This window comes from Leopardus geoffroyi, chromosome A2 (assembly GCF_018350155.1).
Source record: "Leopardus geoffroyi isolate Oge1 chromosome A2, O.geoffroyi_Oge1_pat1.0, whole genome shotgun sequence".
Taxonomy (NCBI): domain Eukaryota; kingdom Metazoa; phylum Chordata; class Mammalia; order Carnivora; family Felidae; genus Leopardus; species Leopardus geoffroyi.
Window position 1 is genome coordinate 77922321 of NC_059331.1, and position 27474 is coordinate 77949794.

Consider the following 27474-nt stretch of genomic DNA (forward strand, 5'->3'; position numbering starts at 1 on the left):
TTCTAGTAAATTTCAGTCAGGCTTCTGATCCACACTGAGAACTGATAATACCTATTTCAAAATTTTGTCCACTGGATCATTTTACTTACATTGACACGTGCTTAAGGAACTTGTTTTAGTATTTTATTTTCTAATCCTCATGGAAATAATTTCAATTAACCAGATTAAAATTCTTGAAATACTCCTCTGGAGGAGTACTAAGATAACAACAGTGCTTTTGATAAAGCACAAGAAACTATGAAAGAGATTGGTGTCCTTGTTTTTTTCCAACCTTGACTTTTGAACTGAATGCAGATAGGCCATGCAGTGTCTGAATCTGGCAAACCCATACCCCACGTGAAGATTGCCCTCACTTACTGAGGCCTTCTCTGCACTCGTACCCAAGCAGCCCTCCACCGTGTGACACTGCACGCGGCAGCATTCCACCGTGCCCCCCAGTGGCCTCACCTCAGGACGTTCTGTCTTATAACCAAACAAAATCTCTTCCTGCCAGAACTTAAGACTGGTTTCTCTATTTCTGTCTACTTCTAGAAATAGAAGACCTTTGGTTAGTATCCTTTGATAATAACCATTCATTGCTGTCTTTGAAGATAATGAAGTTCACCTTATTCTCTTGCTCTTGGGCACTTGAGTCATATCTGTTGTTGTTCTCTAGACCGTTGCCACTCTTTCTACGTCATTCTCAGAATATGGGAACACTCATTTTTTGAAGAAGATTCAGCACTTTGTAGCCAATGATCTCATTGGTTAGCTAATTAATATCAGGTGATTTCTAATTTGGGTATAATTTCTTTCCTATAAATATTTCACATTCTTTTAATATATTCCTTAAAGAGCAATTATAAACATTTATAAATTATAAATAGTATTTCATGGAGCATCAGCTGGCATCATCTGTTGATCCAAATTAAAGCCTTTGCAAACCTCATCATCTGGGAGGAAAAAATTGCATACCATGTGTATTGTTACATAACCAGCTTCACAGTCAGAAATCTACTATTCGGCTGATCAGACTAAATAGCACAGGAGCAGAAATATCTTTGCCAAGAGTTTGTTTGGGGCAGGCAGTGTTTTCTGCCCTTACAAAGTGTAAAATGCTATTTCAGGCTTCATTATTGATTTATTCACTAACAAGGCAAAACTATGGATGAAGATTTGTAAAGCTGCAAAGGACCTTGAGAGGTCAGAGAGTGCATAAGGCACTGTGTGAATCATCCAAGACAGATGGTTGTCCGTTTCATTCTTAATAATCTCTAGGTAAATGGATTCTAAGATTTCTTCAGTAATCTTCCTAGCATCTTAAAACGGCTTTTATAATTTAAACGTTGTTTTATGCTCTTTAACTCTTAGGAAAAATAAACAATACCTTTTTTACCATTGAGGGAAAAAATTCCATAGGACTGAAATAGCAGGTGACAGGTTGGCGGGGCAGGGGCGGGGAGCGGCAGGCAAAAGTTAAATACTGACTGTTAGTGCATTGCCTGTTTTCTCCCTTTTGCAGGTCATTATCCAGCTCAGGAAAGCCTGATGTTCCTTGTTCTCTGTACATGAAGGAGCTTCAAGGTTTCATTGCTAGAGTTATGAGTGACTACTTTAACCACTTTGAATGCTTGGATTTTGTCTTTGACAACACGGAAGCTATTGCCCAAAGAGCAATTGAACTTTTTATTCGCAATGCCAGTCTCATAAGACTTCTTGGCGAAGGTGGGAAGGTACGACTTGCAGCTGATTTTGCTCAGGTAAATTGATGCATAGCTACAAAGGGGGAAATGTTTCAGCCTCTATATTACCTATTTATTGAAAGACAGAGTATGTGTTCTTTTACTGCTTTAAAGAGTTGAAGCTTTAATAAAGAAAAATAAATTCATTTAAACTGAATTGGTAAAAAAAAAAAAAAGAGAGAGAGAGAGAGAAGAGTTTAGACATACTTTCATGCCAGATATTTTTTCTTTATTAAATAAAAGAGTCATCACTCGTATTTGAGATTTCAAAGTTAAGGTGAAGTGGTTCATCCCACATTACAGAAACATGTCCCATTTTTCTGTAATGTAGGGCTTTCTTATTATCCCATGAGATCATTGTTGATAAGAGTAATTAATTAATTTTGCTGGAAAATAATATAGGCAATGAACTGTAAAGGTGCTGCCTGTTGGCACGTAAAGAGAAAAAGCTCCCAGCATGTCTGTAATCCTCTAGTGGCCAGCTCAGTATTCCAAGACAATGTTCTAATTCACTTAGATGCACACTGGACCATCTAGATAAAGGGTCTGATTATTTGGTCTCTTTCTGTTGAACAGAGTACCTTTCTTGTGTATGGCCAGGTTTGAAATCATTCCAGGCTCTCGAACCATGATCACCTCTTATAGAAAGGGTTTTTTCCTTTTTCCTTTAGACAGAGTTTTTGGAAGCCTTTCAACAATATCAGAGGCAGAGAAGAAACCCCTCAAACATATAGTTGAGTTAAAAGATTCAGAAACAGATCATTCATATTTACATAGTATGTCAAAGGTGAACTCATTTTTTTTCTTTTTTTTTTTTTTTTAATTTTTTTAATGTTTTATTTATTCTTGAGGGAGAGAGAGACAGAGCATGAGTGGGGATGGGGCACAGAGAGAGGGAGACACAGAATCCGAAGCAGGCTCCAGGCTCTGAGCTGTCAGCACAGAGCCCAACGCGGGGCTCGAACCCACGAACCGTGAGATCATGACCTGAGCCGAAGTTGGACGCCCCACCGACTGAGCCACCCAGGCGCCCCAAAGGCAAACTCATTTTTCAAGCCTCTCCAAGCTGTTAACTTTACTAGTCTAAATAGTTATTCAGATGGATTGTTCATAGTTTGCCAGATCCCCCCTGCTTATAAAGATAGTCAAATTTTAATGTCCTTATTTATCCCTGTGTGTATCTGGGGACAAGTCTGGGTTCACTATTCCCTTGCTGAGAAGATGTGCACTACTTGTACGGGGGTGATTGTCAGACACTCCCTTGTACCTGATAGAGGCACAAAAGGGACCAGGTACATTATCTCACATTTCAAGAGCCAGACTCTTTGCATACGAATTGGGCCAGGATTAGTCATTTTCATCTCCACATGATTTGGAGACCACCAGACCATAGTAAAGAACCTTCTTTGGGGAATAGGCCTTTAGTGGCGTAGGCATAGAAACAGAAGTTAAATGTTACCATTCGTGTTGCTCCTTTGACCTTTTTCCACTTTCATCAGCTTCGTTCTCATGCCCTTGCACACTTTGTTTTGTTGTTACAGGTTAACACTCTGTCTTAAGGATCATACATAAGCAGTGTGTTACTTGTCCCTTACTGGCTCCAGGCCGCTGGCTGGACTGAGGGCACAGCCGTGCACCAAGTCCTGCTCTTGTTAGAAACACCCTGAGCTCTACTCAAACGGGTGTCTGTTCTCTTTCCCCCTTTCCTCCAGAATTTTGTTTTTTTCTGTTCCTGTCCTCTTGGCTCCCTGGGGCTCCCTCCCCCACCGGTTTATTTGCATTCTGTTCCAGCTGGTCCTTGAGTCACTTTCCTGGAGGCAGCACTGCAATCAGAGTGGCCAGGAGCAGAGAGAGACAGCAGAGACGGCCAGGATGAGGGCGCTGCCTGCTGTGCCGCAGGCTTTTCGTTGCTGATTTTTATGTGATGTTCCCTTATGAGTCTTGAAAGATGGAGAGCATTGTCCTGTGACCCTTGCTGCCACACCCAGCACCTGCTCCAAATGCAAGGCAGCCGGGGGTGGGTTGACTCCCACCTTCCAGAAACCACATCATTCACAATTTTATTTGGCATTTCTTCTTCCTTAAGACATGTCGCCCAGTAAACCAAACCTTTTCTCAGCTCCCTTCCCTTAAGATCAGTAAAACTCATTAGTCCTCATTACTAACTAAGGCTCCAGGACAGCCTCTCTTTTCCATTTCTTAAATATAGAAGCAGCAGCATCTACTCAGCGTGAGGTCTGTTTCCCTGACTCCTTTGTTCCCTCCCAGACTGTGCATGTGTCCCCACTTCAGAGCATCCTGCCACCCAGCTTGCATACAGTCCCCACCCTGTGGGCTGTGGGCACAGGAGAGACGAGAGGAAGCCCTATCAGAGTTAATCACGTTGTGCCTAGTAGCTTTGGCTAGTGATATCCAGCTACACCCCCATTTACAAAAATTACAGCGAGTTGGGGGGTTTAATTTGACCTGGTTTCTTGCCACACCTGCAGTTGTACGGTGCTGCGCCTCAGCTTTCTGGATTGTATTTGATCGGACGTGTCTTCCTCAGAGAGTCAAAACACTTAGAAGGCATTACCCTGACATTTGTATTCATGACTGGCATCAGCTGGGGACTGGAAAGCCTTTTGACTGCCTCGTTATTGAAAGTTCTATCAGTTTGTATTCAAAATGAAACAAAGCCATCGAGGCCACTGGAATCAAGAACGCACAAATCCTCTCTGGGTTTTAAAAGTGTTCTTGTGAGGGGCGCCTGGGTGGCGCAGTCGGTTAAGCGTCCGACTTCAGCCAGGTCACGATCTCGCGGTCCGTGAGTTCGAGCCCCGCGTCGGGCTCTGGGCTGATGGCTCAGAGCCTGGAGCCTGTTTCCGATTCTGTGTCTCCCTCTCTCTCTGCCCCTCCCCCGTTCATGCTCTGTCTCTCTCTGTCCCAAAAATAAATAAACGTTGAAAAAAAAAATTTAAAAAAAAAAATAAAAAATAAAAATAAAAAAAAAAAAGTGTTCTTGTGATAAAAGTGCCCACTCTTCTGGCATTAAAAAAAAAAAAAAGAGAAGAAGCTCAGGAAGAGACCCATAGGAGTAGGTTAGGGACTGCTTCCTAGCTGTCATTCAGTCTGCTTGCAAAGACAGATGATGGTATGTCTTAAAGATTTCTTTAGGAATCCTAACCTGTCCCCTCTGGCACCGTTGCACAGGTGAGAGGGGGAGTAGTTGCCCAGTGCCATCTGGAGGGTTCGTGGTGAGGGAAGTACCCGACATGCAGCCTCCTTAGGAATCAGGTCACGGGCATGAGGTGGTTTCCTACAGGTAATTAATTCCCTGCTGTGACCACATGCTCTCTGTGTCTACAATAATCACACAGCAGTTCTAAAACACTAAGCTTGTTCAAGGCCATTGGGGTCTGCTGACTCAGAATCTCTCCAGGGATTTGTCTACACTGCCCTTTGAAACACACACTTCCCTCTGCCCCTCAATATCCTTTCTACCCTGAGGGAGGGGATGGCTAGTGGAATTGGCATTAAATTATTTACTCAGTGGTCCTCCTAGCAGTTTCTATTTATAGGTCTTCTGGTGCCTTTTAAATATACATATACATACACATACACATATACATATACATATACACATATATATACATATATACATATGTGTGTGTGTGTGTGTGTATATATATATATATATATATATATATATATATATAGTTTTTTGGCCTGAAAATATAAATTTAGAAAAGAAAACAAAATTATCAAGATTTCCATTCCAGTTGCCTTTTCCCCTGAGCAGTGTCAGGCAGGAGAGCGGTAGGAATATCCACAGATGCCCTGTGGTTAACCAAATGTCTGCAGTGGGTATGGAGCGGCCCTGTAATTAGTTCACCGTGCCTGCAGCTGACCGCTCGCCTCCTCTGAACCAGGGAGGGGGGAGAGAGAGGCGTTTGAACATGCCATTTGTGCATCCACAGCTAATTGCAGAGTCACCTCCTCTAAAAGGAACACTCCTGCCCTTTAGAAACATGGCCTTTATTGTTTAATGGAATTCTGGCAGAAGAAAATGGTTTTCAGTAGCCTAGAGGTCCTTTGTTTATTTTAAACATTTAACATTTTGAAATTGTCCCATGGCATAGAAATCTCCTGTATCATCATAGATTACACAGCAATGCAAGGTCTTATTCTCTTATATTGTAATTTTTCCCTAGCTACTTAAATTTGCTTTAACATTCCATCCTGCTCAAGTGCTAAGGCAAAGGTTTTTTGGTTTAATCTTTGAAGATGGTGAAGCCCAGTAGGGTAATTGAAAAAAATGACAAAAATGTTTCATGAAAAATACTTCATGTAATCTCAGTGTGTAAAAACCATCACAAACACACACACACACACACACACACACACACACACGTATATGTTTGGAATTACCAAATCAGAGATCCATGATAATAGCACTTTTACTTTGTGCTCAGTGTAAAATAAATGCCACATCCTGAAGGAAACCAGTAATTCCATCAAGTGAAGAAACTAAACAGGTCCCAAGGACCCACTGTCTTGTTTGAGAACACTGGCTTCAACCTGCTCTGTTTTGCTTTGTTGGCAAGAATCCTGACTTTCTTAAACCATGAGCTTCTCTCTTTTCATTTACCTAATTTTCTGTATTTTAGAGAGTTTTCTAACCATGTTAAGGTTTCCCTCTAGGACATAGGGGGCATATTCTGTGTCTTCTATATGTTAGGAGAGAAATTTCACCTGCTCCACCTAGAAATTCCACTAGTTCCCCTCAGAACCATCTACAGGAAGCTGCCCTCCACTTCCCCCATGACAGTCAGTTCATACATTTGGTATCACACTTGTTATTTTGCTTAGTAATAATCATGTGTATGTATATATGTATATGCAGTATATGTATGTGTATGTATATGCACATACAGATTTTTATGATTTTGATGAGTAATAATTATATTGTTTAAAGATGGGGCACTTAGGTGGCTCAATTGGTTAAGCATCCGACTCTTTACTTCAGCTAAGGTCATGATCTCACAGTTTGTGAGATCGAGCCCCGTTTTGGGCTCTACACTCACTGTGCAGAGCCTGCTTGGGGTTCTCTCTCTTCTTCTCTCTCTGCCCCTCCTCCACTCATTCATTTGTCTCTCTTAAAATAAAAGTACACACCAGTCCTTTATGGTAGATAGATAATCTTCACTAAATTTGAAAGAGGTCCCTGAAGGCAAGATAGTCTAATTTATCTTCTCATTCCAATGTCTAACTTGGTGCCTGGCAATTAATAGGGAATCACAAATGTTTCTCAGATGAGTGATTGTTTAGGTCTCCATGGTCTTGCAGTAGGGAAGATTTGAGCAATATTTTAGAAGGATGACCAGCAGGACAGAAGCTCTACTTTCCATTCCTGTGTTTTTCTTGAAGGAAGATGCTCCATAATTTTTTTCAGACATTTTCTAAAATATTCTTTACCAGGGTTCTCTTGATAGCTAGAGAGGAAAAACGGTTTACTATCTGAGATCCGCATATGCGAAAACTTTGCACTTGCTAGATAAAGAACAAATAGCCTACATCTCCCTTTAATGACAAGTAAAATGTCTTGTCAAAGGAGGAAAATAAAGTGAAACCAGTAGTTCTTGAGTCAGGAAGCAAATTAACTTGCTAATAATGTAAAAGGGGGAAAGTTTAAAAAAATGCCGGTAATTATTGCTGCCATTGAACAAGCACCTACTGCATGATCACTCATATTGCTTTGTGGAATTCTCTATTTTATTTGTATACTTCTGTGCATTAGTGCTGTCTCCATTTGACAGATGGGAACCTGGAAAAAGAAGTGAAGTCCGGGGCCACACGGTAGTCATTGTAGATATGGAATTTGTCGTAGTTGTGCTTCCTCCAGAGTTAGGGCTTTTAATCACGTGGGCCAGCTTGGTGAGAAGTGTCATTATTTATACTTAATACAGAAACGCTTGTGATGCCTGCTTAAAGTAAGGCATGCAGTCCTGAAAACCTTCCCTTCTCCAATTTTTCAGTGGAGAAAAGATCTAAACCTCCTCCTTTTACATAACCAAAAAATGTTCTTCTATTTTCTTGAAGGAATTGTGTCATGTTACATTCCTTTAGTAAATGCAAAAGTTATCTAAGTTCTTGCCTTTTATTAAATTTTATTGAATTTCAAATTTTTCCTCACAGTCCAGGTAAAATTAAGTTTACTGCAAACTACAACTTTCTGTTATCCAGGTGTGTGTGTCCCCAGTTCAAAATAGGATTCTGACATATTCTGACAAAACTATGGAGTATCTTTTAATGTTTCAGATGGAGTTGGCTGTGAGTCCATTCTGCAGAAGAGTATCTGATTTAGGAAAGTCCTATCGGATGCTGAGGTCATTCAGGTGAGACCTAGTTCTTTTATTGCTGTCGATATATCCAGATTCTATTAACAGATAAATCCTTTCCCACTGTTCATGTTGAAAAATACGGAATTGCCAATATTCAGCCATTTTATGACCTACAGCAATGGCAATTTCATATGGTTTATCTTTAAAGTTATTATTCAAACCAGAAACCCATAGAGATTTATGTGCAGTTATTGTGTGTGTGTGTGCATGCATGTGTGTGACTTTTTAGTTAAAATTCATAAGACCGAGCTGATAAATTTTATTATGTTCTTTCTAGGGAGGATTCTTTTTTTTTTAACTCCTCATTCTTACAGAAATAGATTGAGTAGTAATACCAGGCGGTTAATAATTATATAGGCATCTTTTTCTGAAGTTTTCATTTGTTCGTATATCATTTTCAATCTAACCTACCTCTGAAAAGGTCAGAGGTTAGACTCCATAGCAAAACTATTAAATAGAATATTAAAAGAGTTTAGTGGTAAGATGTAGGGAGTAACTAGAAAGATGGGCTAATGCAGTTGAGCACAAATTTATGATTGAACTTCCTAGAGACCAGTTCAAAAAGAAAAACAGTTACTTTGAATCCACTACCTAAGAATATACTAATTTATGGGAAAATCCTTTGCAGTGCTGGATGCTGAGCTAGGCCTTCCACCACTTCAGACTGTAAGGAACACCGAATAGCTTAACAGCTATGGCTGTTTATTCAATAAGCTGAATAACATCGTAGCACACATAGAAAATGTATACATTCAAAAAGATGACCAACCCTGTGGGCCGAGGGGACCAAACATAAATACCCATTTTGTGACCACAGCATTCTAGAGGGGAAACCTGATAAAACTATCTGGAATATCCAAGACCATAATGGTCTTTGAACGTTTCTTTATAAAGGTAAGTGAAGAGATTCCAGGCATGCAGTTTGCTAAAAACTGACTCAGAACTAGAAACCAGGGTAATCAATAAGAAGTATGGCCTTTAAATGATTTCTTCACTGTCTTATGCCATCCACGCTTTTGATAGTAGAAAATTCAGACGTGATGTCACTTGAAATATAAGAATCCAAGGTTGTTGATTGAGAGCCCTGTGCTTTTTCTTGCCTATTTGTAATTGGCCAAGATTTCTTTTTAATGCCAAAACAAGAACCTGAGTTATTTTCCTCAAATGTGCCTTTTACAGTGTTGGGTTTTAAAAAAAACAAAGTGGGATCACAGGTGTTTTCAGATACCTTCTTTGGATCTGCTCAGACCTTTAAAAAAGTATTTAAATATTTTGTTGAAGTCTTAGGGTTTGATATTACCAAACATGGACAGGTCGAAAGATGAAGGGGTCCTGAGGTCACTGATCCACCAGTCATCTGCCTGTATCATAAAAATAATCTGTGAAGACTCCTGTGAAGTCACTGAGTTATATGATAACCCAGCAATTCCAGGGGTGATAAGACACTGCCCCAAGTTACAGAATCAACTAGTATGCGGGAGGTCATTAACCACCTAGCTATTGACAAAAGTGTGGGAAAGCTGTCATTTGGGATTTGCCATATTAAGATGAGGCTATTATTTTTGGTAGTCCCGGCCGCATGTTTATTGCATGTGAATGAATTAAAATAGTGTTTATCTTTCTATGGGCTGAAGCAAGATAGCTTTTACCCATGTGCTTTTAAATTGTGTGGGATACAAGTTCTGAGGGTTTCGCATGAAACCAGTTCTGTTGTCAGTCATGTAAGATGGGAATTTTCTGGCAACTCTCCCAATTCTCTCATGAGAAAACGAACCTCTAAAGGAGCATTTAAAGTTAGAGTGGTGACACCGTCTAGTACCAATTTATGGATTAAAAAATTGATATTGATCAACGTATAATTTTAAAAAATGTTTTTTATAGCTAGCTTCTCTGATGGGGCAATGGTCAGTCGGGATGGGCATCAAACTTTGACCATGACTCATAGTAAGAGGTATTTTATATTGCAATCTGGCATACACTTGCACGCAAACACACTCAGACCCATACACACACATGCATACCCACATAGGTGTGGTGAAACAATAATTACTCTTCTCATTCTCTGACATTTCTAGTTTGGTTATTTTATCCCACTACATTGGCTTCATGACCTGCTAATAATTTGCATCAGCAGTCTCTCACCTTCCTCACAGGGCCTCAACTCTTAAATTTTAGCTGCTAGTAGCAGGGGCAGAATTGTTCCTTTCTGCACTTGGGAAGATCTGTGTCCTTCTCTCCTGGAGTTCTCCTGCCCCTGAGCTTCCTCTTGCAGAGGACTCCTTAGCACCAAGGCCTTGGCACATAATGTTAAGAGAACAATTAGTGTATGTATATATACACACACACATATATATCCATTGCCTATGGAGCATGCTCTGTAACTTGAATTTAGTGAAAACTTCTAACACAGATTTTTATATACCAATTTATTCCTGCAGTTACATTGAATCTACGAAATCTGTTGACTTGAATTTAGCACTTTCTCAGTTGTTTGATAGGACTTGGATGACCATTTGAGAAAGACTTTAGGATGAACTGGATCAGGAAATAAAAATGAAAGCATGGTATATTCTGGGGTTCAAATCTAGCTCTAGTCTGCAAAGAGTGTTTTAGGGCCCATCCTTTGGGAAGAGAGACACCAGTACATGCCATTTACCTCTGTCTGTAAACATTGTTGGGAAAGCCCTGGTTTCTTTACTGTTGTCATAGGAAGAGACTGACTTAAGTAAAGCTTACCTGTGTGGAGGGTCCTACACAGTCTTTCCCTAGAGAGGAGAGATTCAGTACCAAGTAATCTTTGTTCCAGTATCCCTAATGTCAGCCCTCTACTTGCCTCTCTGAAAACATGTGTTAGATGTCTGTCTTTTCTCCACAATTAGTCCTGAGCAATTGGAATGGAAGGGCCCACTCTTGTTAATTCTGTCATCTGTGCTGGGAGTTGTGATGAGGGGCCATGCACATGACTGACCTTGACTCTCATTCATGGGTCTCCTCCCATGAGTCACCAGTTCAGTCAGAACCAGTTCAGTGGCAGTCAGTGGAGGTTAGCCAAATAATCTGCCACACTAATAGGATCAAATATATACCGCCATTAACAATTCATACTGTTGGTTAGTAGCTAATAATATGAGAAAAAACTTTGTAATGCATCACAAAATGAAAAAAAAAAAACAGGCTAGTAAACAGTATATATGATATAATCCCTGCTGTTTTTTTTTTTTTTTTCGTTTTTTTTTTTTTCAACGTTTATTTATTTTTGGGACAGAGGGAGACAGAGCATGAACGGGGGAGGGGCAGAGAGAGAGGGAGACACGGAATCAGAAACAGGCTCCAGGCTCTGAGCCATCAGCCCAGAGCCTGACGCGGGGCTCGAACTCACGGACCGCGAGATCGTGACCTGGCTGAAGTCGGATGCTTAACCGACTGCGCCACCCAGGCGCCCCCCTGCTACTTTTAAAATAATAAGTGTATGTATGGAGAGGAAAAGTCAAGAAGGATAAACAACATTTTTTTGATGGATTGTCACTGGTAAGTTTCCCTTTAGAGGTTTTCTATATTTTTCATGGTTTTTGCCTTGGTGGTTCTATATTTGTAGTTAGAAAAGCCAGTAAATATATTTTAAAGTCCCTCTTGTAGTGTTATTCCCACTTAAAAATAACAAAGAAGCTAAAAAATGATATAAAATACTGTAAAACATCATGTAAGGAGGAGAGCGGGGTGAGAAAAATAGGCGGCCTTGCAACGAAAAGCCAGGTTGGCCTACATCTGAATCAGAGGTGGTGGCTACAGGAGAGGGCGGCAGGCCCCGTGCAATGGCCTTTTTGCGAGGGAGAGTGACAGTGCCAGCCAGACCCCCAGTGCAGCACCCCTCACCCAACACACACACACACCCTCACACACACATGCGCGTCCTTATGGATTTTCCCCCGTGATGGATGCCATCTGCTGCAGGGTGCTTGCTTCTTGACAGTAATAGTAGTGGACTGTTGAATTAAGCCAGCAAACTTCTTGCATACATTTACATTTTACTGTCTCCTTTAGAGTTTCCCAGGCAGTGGGAATTTTTTCTTCCCCAGGACAGAATGACGCCTCAGGAAGCTGCTGACATTAGGGATTTGCCCTTGGGTGATTTGTGTTTCCACTCGAGACACATCCTTGTCCATCCCTCTGCAGCAGGGCATTGTCCCCTAAGTGGGGTTTACAAGGGTGGTTACCCTAGCTCCACTTGGCCAGGGGCCTGAAAGCACTCTCAGTGCATATCTTAGTGAGGCAAGGGACGGAACAGGGACCTCATGCTTTTACCAGCTCAGGGACACAGACCCAGGCCCCAACACCTTTGCTTTGGAGGGCACAGTGTCGCCCCTGGATTATGTCCACGGCGTGCTCCGCCAGAAGCCACCAGGAGACAGGCTGCCATGAGGGACCTGTTGGCCTGAGGGGCTGGAGAAGAAGGAAACCATCAGTAACCTTGGAGTATAGAATTCCCGTCAGCTGGTCTCACCTGTAGGGGTGGTGAGAGTTTGCTGTGTCTACAGTTTGTCCTGCTGCTTGGAATTCTCCCCTCCACGCCCGCATGTTTGTAGAACGAAAGCTTCCATTTTTAGCACCAGGACCCCCAAATGTGTTCTTTTCTTTTCACTTGTGAATCTGGGGTTCTTAATCCATCCCATGAAGTAACTACTTCCCCAGGGTTTCTGGATTCTTTACTCCGAGTTTCAGATTTCAACATTGTAGCCAGAAGGCAGCCACATCCTGGGCTGGATTTGGTTTGCTGTTTGCCAATACTTTGGCAGTGCTGGGAGCACGCTGGTAAATGTGGAGGGATGGGTATTTCGCTGAGTATCGTTTTTATTGCAGTCCGTATTTGACCACTGACTGTGTGTTCAAGCTGTGTGCTAAGTGTTTCACTGATACTCCACCATTTGACCTTCACAATGGCACAAGTCAGGAGTGACTCCCAGGACGCCTTGATGCTGGGGCTGCTTGTCTGAAAGTCCTGTGGGAATTCCAGATCTGCCTTCCAGACCCAGGGCTGCCTGATCCCCAACTGTGCTTGTAACTGCTACACCCCAGAGCTTATTCCAGAAGTTCCCATTTGTTTTCACTCTGATTCTAGAATAGCATCCGTATGCGTATATACATCATCCAGGAAAATGTCAGTTTCAGGTGAATCTAAACTCCTCGCTTTAGTGGTGACCTCTTGTTATGAATGCTGCATCTCACTGTCGTCTGCTGTGTACAGGCTTCTAGGACATGCCCGAAGAACGTTGAGCCAAATGTACACTTTTATTTCTGGAGGGTGTCTTCCTGAAACCCTGCCTCCTTTCCCGCCTGGGCTGCTGGGGTTCATGACATCTAGATCCTAAGAAAGGAAGCTAAGAGTTCTCTAACCTCTTTACTTTGAGTCTTGACCCACCTGCAACCCTCAGCCTCCTGCTTTGTTCTCTCCTGGGACCCCCATGGCCCCTTCTGCCACAGCACCCTGACCCCTCCTGCAAGCCTCCACCGTTCTCTTCCCCTCTCCAGAAGGCCAGACCCTCGTGTGCCCTGTGCAGGGGGAAGAGTGTTCCCTCCCCTCCACTCTCATTTCTCTGCTGTTTCCAGATGTCATTGCATGTGCTCGGTGGTCTTGCCACCTTCCCAGGCCCCTGAGCAAAAGGAAGTTTGCAGTGAGGGGTGGCAGGTGGCACAGGCTGCTGCCAATGTTGCATGTGGATGCGGGAACAGCAGTGTCCCTTCACTTCATCACTGGCCTCCACGGACGACCAGCAGCCCCCCAGCTGGAAGTCCTTTCGGGGTGGAGAACCCCTACTGGAAAGACTGCTTCTTCTAATGGGACCTAATACTTCTGATTAATGAGGACTGCCTGCTGTCTGTAAAGTTTAACCTTGAAAGTGCTGCTCTGTTTAGCGTGTTCTCTAAGAATGATGCTGTGGCATTTGGGGTAACTGCGTTTTATAACACCTTAATTAATTTCCTTTTGTTCCTCATGTCACCTCAGATGGTGATTTATTTTTTAACTTGCCAGTGTTTCAGATTCCACCTGGAGTCAGGGAGAAGGGAAGTTCTCATGCTGTGTTCTTTCAGACTCTTAAAACAAGCACCATGAGTAAAATGTCTGCCTTTGATGTGTACAGGTAATTATGTCAGTGATGCATAGTGTGGAATCAGATCCAGTGTGGCAGTCCTTGTAGTGGCTAGAGTGGGAGATTGGGTCTTGGCAGAAAAATAACTGCTGAGACTCACAGCCACAGAGGGACAGGTGATGAACAGACGGGCTCGTGCGAGCCGGTTCTCACCATGCCTGGTTACAAAGGTACATCAGCCGGCAACCACCGAGTGGGTCACCTGCAAGCCTCCCTCAGTGCTGTCCTCATGCCCTTCCACCCCGGTATCGTCCTCAGTGTGCATCAAGAACAGATTGAAGGGGGGGCACCTGGGCGGCTCAGTCGGTTTGCACGTCTGACTTCAGCTCAGGTCATGATCTCACAGTTCCTGGGTTCAAGCTCCGCGTCGGCCTCTGTGCTGACAGCTCAGAGCCTGGAGCCTGCTTCAGATTCTGTGTCTCCCTCTCTCTCTCTGCCCCTCCCCCACCCAGCTCTGTCTCTCTGTCTCTCAAAAATAAACATTAAAAAAAATAAAAAATAGATTGAAGAAATTAAAAAACAGTATTCAAACCATGAAAGCAATTTAATTGCTGTAGCTATGTTTCATATTTGACTTTAAACCCCCTGGGGTAAAAGAGAATCCCATTCAGCTATGTAATTGTCATTTTCAGGAGGAAGGAAATACATGAATTTTAAGAGAATTCTCTGTGCTCATTGGTACAGAATTGTAAATCACCTATACCTGGGACATCATATATGGAGCACTGAGAGACACAGGGACCAAAATTCTCGGTCGTCGTCCTGTAATAGAGGCAGAAAGGATTCTGTATGGCTGCTCTTCCCTATGTCAAGGCCTGTCACACAGGACTGGTCCCCCAGGGTCTCCTTCTGTCACGAACCTGGGTTCAAGGTGAATCCTGCCAAAATCAGATGGCACGGGCAGAGTGAGCTTTCCCGGGACAAGGGGAGAGCCTCATAGGACCAGAGAGGCAGGGAGTGAGGGGAAGGCGTGCGTTCTCCTGTCTCCCTGCGTCTCACAGCAGCTGTCAGGCATGCCAGACCTGCAGGATGAGCCTATGACCCAGTGCAAGGACCCCTCCCCACAGCTCACACAGGAGCGGCCTTGCCACTGGCACAGCAAAGCAGACTGTGTGGCCACCAGCTGGTTTTAGAGTTGCAGAGAGCTTTCTGGGAATGTCGGCCACTCCTGGGGACTTTGGCTGGGAGCTGTCTTTGCTGCTGGGACAGTAGGGCTCCAGCCTGCGGGAAGCAGGACTGGGCACAGCCTCATCCCCGTGCCGGCCCAGAGTCAGTGTCCCCTCATTGCCCTGCAGCAACATAAGGTCAAGCCAGGTGAAAATATTGCTGTGAGAGACTGTGTGATACGGCTGAAGTAAATAGGTGACTGGAGGTCCGCTTTGACCCAGAGAGAATGTGGGGCCCTTAAGAAATAATGGTGTGTCCTTCAAATGGTGTTCTGTAGACATTGGTTTTCTCAGGGTTTTCTGTAGAAGTTGTTGACAATTGAAATTGTGCTTTTACCAGGGCTCACTGTTCCCCGTTAAGTCTGCCTGCTCTAAAAACATGTTGAGTAGTTGCTGTAGTTGATATCCTAAAAGAGTCTGCATGACAAAACTAAGAGCCAGGATATCTGTATTTGAATCCTTAGTCTTCCCTTTTCTAGCTTTTACATGGTCTCTCCACCCCTCAGTTATCCCTACCTGTAGAATGGGGGTAGAGCAGTGCCTCCCTCATAGGGTTGTTTGCCGGAATGTTTGAAGTGCTGGAATATTGAAGCCTGGCACACTGTGAACGCCGCATGTGGTAGGTGTTGCTGTGGTAGTGTTCAAACCTGGGAGCTCCCTCCCAGATGGAGACATTCACACAAGGACTTACCGGGATGCCTACAGACAAAACCAAACTTCCCTCAGTGACCGTTTCATACCTTCTCAGGAGCTTGGCTCTGCGTGCAGTTCTGCGGTGTGGGGCCCCGTTGAGAGCATTTGGGCCTGGAGGATGTTCATGGCAGGTGTGCTGTGGGCTCAGTGTGGCCCCCGGAGGTCCTAGGCTGGAACTTTATGGATTGTTGGTGATGGTCAGCACAAGCGGACTGAAACGTTTCCACAATGACTATGGAAAAGAAATTATAGGAGAACGTTACTTGATAAAATGCTTGAAATCAGAAAACTCCCTACCCGAGATAGATTTCATTTTCAGAACAGTTAATACAAAGACATTCCGATAATAATCTGGATCCATTGAGAACCGGCTGCCTGTTGAGAGCACTCGTGACTCTGACATCAAACCTGGACATGGATGTGAGGAAGAAGCCGGTCTTCTGGGTCCTGCGGGCCTCCCGTGTGGATTGGGGGTAATTAGGATGGGGTGAGGCAAGAGCCCAGGACACAGAGCTGTTTCACACACTTTGGAATCATTTCTGCTCTGCCGGGAGGTGCCACTGCCCTCTTCCCTCTTGAGATTCAGCCCCTACAGAGGGGCCTGTCCACCTCCTGTCCATCAGAGCCCACGGCCAAGGAGAGGTCAATAAAAGTTTCTGATTACTCTTGCCAGCCTTTTGATTGGTGGTGATTGGTGGTGGCGTAGATTTGCCTGTGCATTCGTGTGGTGTTTTGGAAGGGAGCTGTCATAAATCTTGACGGGATGTTCAGAAGGTAATAACTTAGTAGATGTGGGGTATCATTGCCCTTTGAGAGCTGTGTAGACCATGTTTGCATTTACCCATGCTAGGTTATAGCCCAAAGAGGGATTTTTATTTAAAGTGAAAGCTGGAAGTTTTGATCAAGATAAGTATCTGTTGGTTATAACTGTTTGAAGGCTTTACTGCTGCTTTGATTTCAGAATGTTAATCAGATGAGCTCTAAAAGGGGAATTTGCTGAGCCACCTTGAAGTCAAGTTATACCCATAGGCCAGGGGAGGCCAGCCTGCCAGAGTGTAGGTTGGGGTGTGTGTGTGTGTGTGTGTGTATCTCTCTCTCTCTCTCTCTCTCCAGGCTGAATTGGGGGTAGTGGTTAAGAAATGGCTAAGAATTAGCCAGTTTAGGACTAATGCTATTATTCATTCTCCCGCTCTTAGCTATTATAACTACTATGCTATTCTACTAACGTGCTATTAAGATTCTTCTACCAAATCACCTCTTTCAGTATTGAACAAGGTGAAATAACTTTTGCTTTTTCTTCTCTTAGACCCCTGATCTTCCAGAAGAATGAACATGTGGCCACTAGTCCTGCATTGGGGGATGTTATTCCATTCAGCATCATTATTCAGTTTTTGTTCACCAGAGCACCCCCTGAGCTGAAATCCCCTTTTCAGGTAATAAAGTAAAGCCAGAACTCTCTTGTGAGTTCTCCCTCCTAAGTCTATAAATACAGGGCCCCAGTCACTGAATGGGTTCCTGGCCTTCTCTTGCATTCCTCAGTCATGGATCTCTGCCTTAGCAGTGACAGATTGCCCACTGCTCAGCGCCCACTCTCAGCAATGGAGAAATTACCCTAGGGAAGCCAGAGTTCACCCTTTAAATATAATGACACAAGTAATTGATTCATAAAGCTTTTTTGATGGAGGCACCATTTCCTCTGCTGACCCACCTTCAACTGACAAATCGAAAAGGTTCCTTGGAGGTCAGGAAGGTGCACCAAAGGCTTGCCACCTTCCTGCGGGCAGGTATTCGGGTAATTTCACATTGGGAATCCTTGAGCAGCACTTGCTGTCCTTGACGGACACTGTGTGAACACCCTGTCTCTGCCTGTGTTCCCACCCTGCAGAGGGCAGAATGGTCCCATGCACGCTTCTCCCAGTGGCTGGATGACCATCCATCTGAAAAGGACAGGCTCCTCCTTATCAGGTAAGGCCGTGCGCCCCTGGGACACCTGCCTGTTCCAGCACGGTGGGGGGGAGGGCAGGGTTGCAGAGGGGAAGGAGGCCAGGCAGTGCTTGGGGCACTCAGTGGCACCGCCTTGCGGCAGGCCGCCTGCAAGCATAGGCACTTGTGTGTGGGACACCCTGCGGTTGCAGCTGTTGGGCACAACGTGCTTTGCTGTCTGTGTCTTTCACTTCCACATCTTCACGTCGCCTGTTGTGCTGTTCCCTGACCGGTATAGCCCTAAGAGCTGTCGCCCTGGTTTTGAAAACCCGTGTCCCCAGTGAAAAGCCCTAGAGCCCCATTTTCTGCTTCATTGTCATGTGTTGCGGTCACTGAATCGGTGGAGCAGAGATATGAGTAAACTTTTAAAAGTAACCGAACGCGATCCAGTTATTAGCAGAAAACAAGGACGAACCCAGTGGCCCTCCCATCAGCCTCGGCCCAGACGCCCGGGTGCGGGGCGGCCGCAGGAACCGCACACATCAGGTGGGTCTCCCTCAGCGTTCTGCCCTGAAAGTGCTCTCTCCCAAGTCACAGGCCTTCCAGTCACCAAGTCCAAACGGTGCTGCGATTGCCTTCTCGCTCTGTAGCTTTAGAGTTGAGTCAACGCCACTTCCTTCTGGAAATGCCACACTGACTGAACAGTTCACTATGTGCCAGGCCCTGAGGACACAAAGCAGACCAAGAGAAGCCCTTCCCTCCAGAGTTTCTGTGACACCTCTGTCATCTGCTTCCGTTCTAATCTGTCTGGTCGTTTTTGTTTTTTTTTTTCTCCCTCGGTTTCATTTGCAGAATTGTCTTTTGTCCGCTCTTCAAATGGCATCATCTCCCCCAACTTGTGCCTGGCTCTTTTCTTTCACATTCCATGTGTGCTTTGGTCCCCAGGTGAGCTCACCTAGACCCCAAGTCTAGTGATCTCCTCTGTCCTCATGGCTCCCAGGCCTGTGACTCACCTTGATTGTCTGGGACCTCAGGCCAGCAGCCTGGCCATCATGTCACTCACAGTCCCACACAGTTCTCAAGCCCAAAGTGTTTAAAAATAAATCCTCTTTCTTCTCAAATCTGCTCATTTCTCCCAGACTCTCCGTCTCGGTTGGGGTGTCACCATTACCTACCGGCCACTCTAGAAAACCTTTGCAACATCATTCAGCTCCTCTGTCACCCTCATTTTCCAAATCTCAGTCAGTCGTACTTTTTAAATAGCTCTGGAAACATTCTCCTGTCTCCTGGGGCGTCCTAACACTGTCAGTCTGGGGACCACCACACCGAGCAAGCTTGAGCCTCCTGCAGAGTAGGGAGCCGGGTTCCCCAGAACCAGAGTGGGGCTAATGCGGTAAGGTGGTTCTCAACCACACTCGCGTGGCAGATCCCTTTACAGAGCACTGGAAAAGCCTGGTGACCAGGCCACACCCTCAGCTACCTCCAAATCTGCAGGCCTGGGACCTGGGAAAGGCAGTTCCACAGCACAGCTGACGCTGGGACCCACCGTCCTGGTGAGAGACCCCGCCAGGCAGGCAGCTGTGAGGGGCCAATGAGAAACATGAGCCCCTTGGATTCTGGGAGGGGCATTTGGGGCTCAGAGCCAGGGGCGGGGAGCCCCTGACCCTCCAGAGCCTATGTGAATAAGGAGCAGATTATCCTGAGCCCCCGCTCTTCTTCCTTGCTCGTCTGTGACTCTCCTCACCCGTGAGGATGCCACATGAGTCTCCCGTGGGTTCCTGTGGCCCGTCAGAGCTGCCCTCGGTCGGGACTCTAGAGTGGAAGAGACTTGGCCTGGGCCTAACTCAGATTTGCTGCATCTTTGTGGATTTTAACCCCCAAGTCTCAAAGACTCGCTCAGCCGTGGCACACAGGGTAACAGAGGATCCAGGATTCAGTTAATTGAACAGGGCCCATTTTTGTCTTCTTAGCAAGTTGGAATGAGTTCATCCATGACAGTTGTCCTGCTGTGGGTACATCACAAATCTGTTTTGTTTTGCTTCTCTTTAAAATGTCTCCTGAGTGATTTCATCGGTAGTGCTGTTGCTAAGCCTATATTTAGCCACTGAAAATCATGCTCAGAAATACTGTCATGCTTTTAAATAAGGCCCATCCATCACTCTGCACATGTCTGATATCAGAACCTTCAAGCCCCAGGCAGAAAACCGAGCCCTCCTTGGGTGATTCCAAAACACCATGCTCCTGCTACAGTCCAGGCTGCTGGCAAGGAGGGAAGCTTTGTCCTAGAGAATGTTCTCTCTTATCTGTTACTGCAAAACTAGTTTTGTGCCTGCATACTGAAGCTCCACTGGGTGAACTCCTTTCCCCTTTGGATAAACCCAGGGTGAGTATTGCTCTTTAAGTGTCAGTAGATTGGTTCTGACTTTGGGGGCAGACCTTGCCGCGTGCCCCTGCACTCCCCCTGGCACACTGTGTTAAGTTGCCATAAATAGGCCAAGTCGAGGAGAGTTACTGCTGCTCAGTAAGTGGCAAATAATGAACTCTCTTCCGCCTTCCTTTCTGCTTCCTTTTGACACCAGAGCTTTGTCTAGAGCATGAGTGGATATTGGTCACATTCATTTTAAAATCAGACTAATCACTGACTCCTGGGGCCAAGCGGTGTAAGCGGGAGAGTTCGTCCTCTGCCCCCACCAGGCAGGTGCCGCAAACATGTCCGCCCCCAGGGACATAGGTGACAGCCGCGGGGGAGCGCCTGTGGCTCTATGGGTGTTGAGTGAGGACTGGCTCCTCAGTGCTGCAGAACTCTGGATTCCTGCAGCCCAGCAGCACCTCTTCCGCTCGTAGCCCTGCCCTCCTCTGCTCTCCCTCTGTCTGTCTGCGTTGAACACCTGTTTTACAGTGTCGGAAACATTTACGAGCCCTCTTTGCCTGTCAGACCTTTTATCTGTGCATTTATGACACAGTTGTCGGTGCCAGATGCGTCCTGAACCCTTTGCCCTCCTGCCTCTCAGGGCCTGCAGGCTGAGAACCGTTCTGACTCCTGTGCACTTCTGCAGAACGGCGGGGTCCCTGTTGATGAGAGTTACGTTCAGTCTCTCCTCCCGGTGTCCCTGCGGCTCTAGGCACCTTCATTTCTGGGGACTGGGTGCCCGAGATGGGACCAAGAGGGAGGATGGAGCCCAGGGGAGGCAGGGACTTCCCTGCCTGGGAAGGCACATGGTAGATCTGGGAGCCATGTATGTATTTCAGTATGAAGCACACTGATAATTCATGCCTGACAGAAACGAATTTTGTGTTGCATAGAGACCTCTACTTGAGCAGTGTTGCCATGTTACCACAAACCATCCCTCTACTAATTGTGCAATTCCTGAACGACTTTTTTCTTTCAATAAGGGTAACTTTAACCATCTGCTTATTTTGATTACAAAATGCGAGTTGAGACTAACTCTTACATAATGCCTGGCCTGACTTCCAAGAAAGCTGAGGTTGTGCTCAAGCGAATGAAGTTATTTAATAATTGCTTGAAAATCTTGTGCTGATTTTACGTGGGAGGGTAGCTTGAATCTGTTTTTCTCCCCGTAGTTCTGATGGTGTTTTTCATGAATACCAAAAAAAACAAACTCATTTCTGAACTTTCTCCTACATATTGTGTAGTTTACATAATGTCTTATCCTTTTGATGCAAATGGAACTGCTAAGTGGATTTTTGGTTCATTTATTAGATAAAATGGATCTAATTCATTCACTACAGACTGATTGCAGTCTCTGCACATTTCAGTGCATTAATTTGTTAGACTGATATTTATACACCATGTCTCAAAGACAGTTGGAGCCCTTGGGGGATTTCTCTTCTATGTATGAATCTGCAGGGGCTACATTTTGGGAGTGGGGTGATTGCCCAGGATGCCATAGCAACTTGAAAAGTATTACTAAAAGCAGTTAAGTTTTTTCATAAGGAAATAGTTTCATTAAGGTTCAGCTCTGACATGAACTAAGGCATCTCACAAAACATTATTTTCTAAGAGCATTAAATTGCATTTTTTATGTCTGTGCTGCTTTTGAGGATCTTACAATCACGTTTCTCCTTTATTCACTTTCTTCTGCACACTTGTCATTACTTTTCATTACAGATTATCTTCCTGTATTTCTAATTCATTTTTTTAAAATTCATTGATCATGCATTTGTCAAGCACTAGGTCCTGGGGCTGCACAAAGGAACAAAACAGCCCCAACCCTCCAAACTAAGTTACGTTCTTTAGAGGGAAACTCACCACGGAACAGATACTTGCAGCATAATAGATACTCAAGTACAAAGTGATGACGCCCTGACAGAAGTGTGAACCTGCTGGGTTACGTGGAGACCCTCAGGCTGTCTGGAAGCCTGGCGGGGAGAACAGTGAGCACTGTTAGAAAGGTCCCTCCGTGTTCCTGGAAGAGCGCCAGGTGCTTCCCAGCACTGTCTTCCCATTCCCATAGCTGCATGGTGTAGGTGTCCTTCCCAGTTGGCAGACGAGCAGACAGGCTCAAAAGGTAGCCCGGATCACACGGTGAGGCAGTGGGGCCAAGCCTGATAAACCAGCTGTGCTTCCTAAGGAAGGGCCTGCCGCTCCCTCTGCATAGCTGATCTACGGTGGCCACACCCCGAACAGAGCCTGCGATGCGGGCTCCCACGAAGCCACAACCGTTGATGCAGAAGTCCTGGACCTTTCCACAAATTCTTGTGACTCCCAAGTGGTTTCTTCTGTGCTGCCAGGAGTTAGGCTGTATCAAAAAGAAGGCCTGAGTACTGGCCCCTAGGAAAGGGCTCTGCAGGGACAGCACAGAAGGACATTCCAAGCATTCAGAAGATGACGGAGAAAGGTGTCTCAGGAAGGAGAGAGTCAGCATGGTCGGAGAGAAACCAGCCCTTTTGCAGCCTTGCCTTGTTAGGCAGAGACCGTTTTTTTCAGTGATACTCGCACAGACGTCCCGGCTCTCTCCGGGTCGGCATCAGGGTTGGGGTGAGAGTCATGAATGGGGTGAAACTGCTCTGTACGTGTGTAGGTAACACAAACAATGGAAACTGATGATTTGAAGGTCTTTTTAGGCCACAGCAAACTATCTAGAACCCAGTAGTAGCACAGGCAGGGTCGGGGGAGGTGGATGATGAAGCTGGTGCTCGGTGGGTTGTGAATTCATCGCGTGACAGGCACCGTGCATCAGAGCCACCAGCAGGGGCTGAGACCCCGCCTCTGAGGCGACAGCAGTAATTGGTGCCCACCTGGCAGGATTCAAAACAGAAGCAAAGAGGAAAGGAGGGACTTGGGTGTGGAAATCTGTAAGGTGGATTAAAGGAGGACTTTAGATAGAGACCTTTGGAGATGATGGGGCCCTTTGTTGAAATAGGGGAAGGTGAGCACAACACTACCCTAAGGGAGTTTTATCACCCAAGTCTCTTTTCTTTTTTGGTAGACTTCGTTTTTGATAGCGGGTTTAGGCTCCCAGCAACAGTAGATGGGGTTCAAAGAGTTCCCATCCACCCTCAGCCTCCCCCATTAACATCGTCCCCCATGGGTGGTCTGTTGTTCTAGTCGATGAACCCACCTTAACACATCATTGTCACCCAGAGCCCCTAGTTACCATTAGGGTTCTCTCTCGGCGTTGTACATTCTGGGGGACTGGTTGTGTGATGGGCAAGTTTGAAGGGTACCTGAAAGAAAGCAGATCATGCTGCCCAAAACACAGATGGAAACAAGTCAGGAGGGAGGTCACGGTGGAAATAAGAGACTGGGCACTCAGTTATGCATTGTGGCGAGGGCTGTGACGTGGCTGGCGGGGTGGAGGGCGCTATAGAATCAGCGCTAATCAACACATCTGAGCAAGAGGCAGTCTGCTCAGTGTTTGGGAGCAAAAAAACCAGTTAAGAATCACAGAGTAGGTGGGACTTGAGATTGAGTATGTGGGCTGAGTAATGGTATTATTAACTTACATTTTCATAGAAACACTCTAATCTCCATGTGAAACTTCAAGAAAACAGTACGATTATGACAAAATTATTATACTTGTAAATAGACTAATGAAAAAATTTTTAACCATTTTCTTTAGCTCCAATTAAACATCCAACACTTAAACCATCTGGCTCAGAGATTGGAAAACTTTCTCCATAAAGGTCCAGACAGTAGATATTTTAGGCTTTGCAGGCCATATGGCCTCTGCCTTGACAAGTCCTGTCAGCCATTGTGGTGTGAAAGCCACCAGAGAGTAGATGAGCAAGCAGAGCACTGCACTTGGCCTCTGGACTCCCAGATCCAATTGTGGACTCCCAGATCGAATTCAGGAGAACATCATAAATTTTAACCGGCCGGGACCACATACTCCTCATCACCCAATTTGCCAAAAAATCTGAGCCCAAGAGCTATACAACCCGTGGGTTCATACTCTCCTCAAATACAGGAATATAACGTGCCTTCCAGGGTTCCCTGTGTGGGGAAGAGCCCCGGACCCCAGCGCTCCCCAGTGGGCCTTTCCACGGTGTGGGGCTCCCCCTTGTGAGCTCCGTGAACAAGCGCAAGCTGCAGGAGGCTCTTCCCAAGTCTAACGGGGAAGGGAAGAGAAGGGAAACTGGGAACGTCGGCGACCAGAGAGCCCGTGACCACTGAGCACAATGCGGACCCAGAAGTGTTCCTAGATTTCCACATTCACCATAGTAAGGGTAAATTTTTGAAGGCTGTTGGCCACCTAGCCTGTGGAGCTGGGCATAGCAATTCCAGAAAAGGGCTTGTTTTAAATATCGGTACCCTCTAAGTGGTTTTATTTTTTATATCATTTTTTGACATTGTTTTCATTTTTGTTTTCAGGGGAGCTTTGGAAGCCTACGTTCAGTCAGTAAGAAGTAGAGAAGGCAAAGAATTTGCACCAGTTTATCCCATAATGGTTCAGCTGCTTCAAAAAGCTATGTCTGCTCTTCATGAATAACTTGAAGTATTTCTTACTCTTCGTCGTGTGCTGACCCGATTCAAGGTTGGCAGCTAACCTAAATAACATGTTCTAGAGAACAGCTCCCATCCACTGTTTTAAGAATGTAATTGATCTCTCCATATTTCCTATTGATCTTCTGCCTTACCTCGTTAGCCCTTCTACCTTAAGTAGCATAAAATATCAAAATAGGTTTGTCATCACCAACCTTCAAACTCCATGGGCTTGATTTTTCCAGAAAGACATCCAACTCTTTTTTCCACCCCCCTCCTTCCGGGCTTTTTCTAGGAGACCAGCTGAAATTTCTTTCCCATTACATAAGATTCCCCCTGCATGTGTACACACATCCTAAGTCCCCACTGCTTTTCAAGGGCTCTGATCAAGTTACATAAGTACCCTGCCACTCCCCACTTACCTTCGTCCTCACTAGATCAATGTGTGGCCCTAGAATCACGGTGGAAGCTTTAGAAAATCCTGATGCCCGATTTGTACCCCAGATGGAACACATCTGAGGGTAGGAGCCAGGCATGAGTATTTTTTAAAAACATGCCCAGTGGTTTCCAACATGCAATGAAGTCTGGGAACCACAGGCATACCCCAAAGCGAAGACGTAGGGTTAAATGTTGTTTAGGTATGTCCTAGTGTATCTTTAATAAAGACAGAGCCATGCTGTCTTTATACTCCGTGTGTTATTTTATTAAAAGACTGTGGGGCCTGTTTCACTTTGTAAGATGTTGAGTTAAAAATAATCTTTAGTCTACAAAGATTCTTACAAATTGGTCATGTAGGTCCTTGTTTTTCTATTGTCCTTGCTTTATTACTAACATTTTGTTTTTAATGCTTAAAAACCCCATCAGCAACTTCTGAATATATTTTCCATGCCCTGAACCTGTTATTGTGACCACTCAAATTCAGTCAAGTTCAATCAGCAGAAGTCAGAGATAAACAATTTTTTTCCATTTTATTTGAAATAATATACAAGAATATAGTGTGCAAAATTTAGGGGCAACATCATGAAGAAGTGTAATGAACTGAAATCGATTTTACAGCTGTGATTCCTAACCAGAAACACCACTTGGTAAGTAACGTGAAAAGCCATGATTGTAGCTCAGAGCAAAAGCAGCGTCTCGCCCAGGGACTTGCTCTCACCTCAGACAGCTGGAGGAAAAGTAAAGTGCACGTGTTGCACTGCAGTAAGTGCAAAGTCTGCCCCCACCATAAAGATACGATGACAAAGAAGATATTTAAGATACATGGCTGAGGAGATACAGAACACAAAGTTAAAAAATACAACGATGTCAACTGTTAATAGCACCATTACAGTGACTATATCCCAATGCTATTAACTAACTTGACCTTGGCCCGGGCTTGGCCTCCGCTGGAAATGACGGATGGGTGCTGCCACCTGGTGCAAGACTCCGCACGCCCGGGGTAGCGGCAGCAGGTGGCTCTCACGTTGGGACACCGACGCCATCCACCCACCACACGTGCCGGCAGCCGCTTGGCACTGGCCGGACTAGAGCTCCCGTGTTTGGCACGGCCCAGCGTGTGGTGGCTGCTCAGGGAGAGGCCTGTTCCCAGCTCTGTTTCATCCCGTTATGTATACAATACAGATTAATAAGCAGTAAGGAGCCAATGTATAAACAGCAGTTACATATTTTTAAATTCCCCTTTTGTACAATTTAAAATAAAACATGTATACACTCTCCTCTCTTTCTACTGTACTTTAGCACCACAGGATATCAATTTTCAAGCCTATATTACCTGATAGACATATACGAAGTTTGGAAGAAAAATAAGGCAATTTGGTTTACAATGTTGATAGTTTTAGCTTACTTAATGCTCTAATGGAGAAAGCAAATCCTCACTCATATTATTAAATCATTTCAAGACTCATTGCTATCGGTATCTTATGGTCACACGAATTCAGGACGAATGGTGACACCTTGATCTTCTTAAGCCCTTCCATGGACAGTCAGTGTTTATGTAACTACAGACTTCAGAATGAGCGTCGTGGCTTAATGCTGTTGTGAGCCCTGTGGAGAGAAAATGAGAACTCGGTGAATGTGTATAAATCGATATCTAGTAATTCTACAAATGAGAACTAAGAGAACAGAATGTTTATAAGCTTCCTGTTTAAAAAAGATCACTTTCTCAAAGGGGATGATTTTTTTAAGTTTGCTAATACCCGATGACTAAGCATCTAGAAAATGTATGACAACGGCAAGAAGAGACGGATTAGGAGGAGCAGAAAAGAAAGGGGATCCAGGCTAAGTCCTACCACACGGAAGTCTAAGGTAATGAAGAACTTCACAAACCCAGTTCAGCCACCCTCTTGTGCTGGAGTCTGACTACCATCTACTTGTTTACAAGAGATTCTTGAAAAATGTGTGAGTGTGAACTACATGTTACTATTAAAAGACCTAGGCAGAATGAACTGAAGACCTCCTCGACCAGCCCTCCTGCTGCAAAGGACTATCTTCCCTTTG

The 27474-nt window shown here is 44.9% G+C and overlaps 2 protein-coding genes across 4 annotated transcripts in view; one reads left to right on the plus strand and one right to left on the minus strand.

Annotated features, from left to right (window-relative positions):
* COG5 (component of oligomeric golgi complex 5) overlaps positions 1-27474 on the plus strand; it is a 320495-nt gene that overhangs the window by 285544 nt on the left and 7477 nt on the right. The window contains exons 18-22 of one of the 2 annotated variants that reach the window (XM_045494456.1): positions 1502-1739; positions 8022-8098; positions 17416-17542; positions 17995-18074; positions 24868-25030. In XM_045494456.1, coding sequence (XP_045350412.1) covers positions 1502-1739; positions 8022-8098; positions 17416-17542; positions 17995-18074; positions 24868-24985 — 640 coding nt within the window. In that variant the 3' untranslated portion in view covers positions 24986-25030. Of the gene's footprint in view, positions 1-1501; positions 1740-8021; positions 8099-17415; positions 17543-17994; positions 18075-24867; positions 26694-27474 lie in introns of those variants that run through there. The other variant, XM_045494455.1, reaches the window with a different exon arrangement.
* The window catches only part of HBP1 (HMG-box transcription factor 1), a 30752-nt gene continuing 29205 nt past the window's right edge, over positions 25928-27474 (minus strand). For both annotated transcript variants that reach the window (XM_045494458.1, XM_045494457.1), the window contains exon 11: positions 25928-27021. In XM_045494458.1, coding sequence (XP_045350414.1) covers positions 27004-27021 — 18 coding nt within the window. In that variant the 3' untranslated portion in view covers positions 25928-27003. The remainder of the gene's footprint in view (positions 27022-27474) is intronic.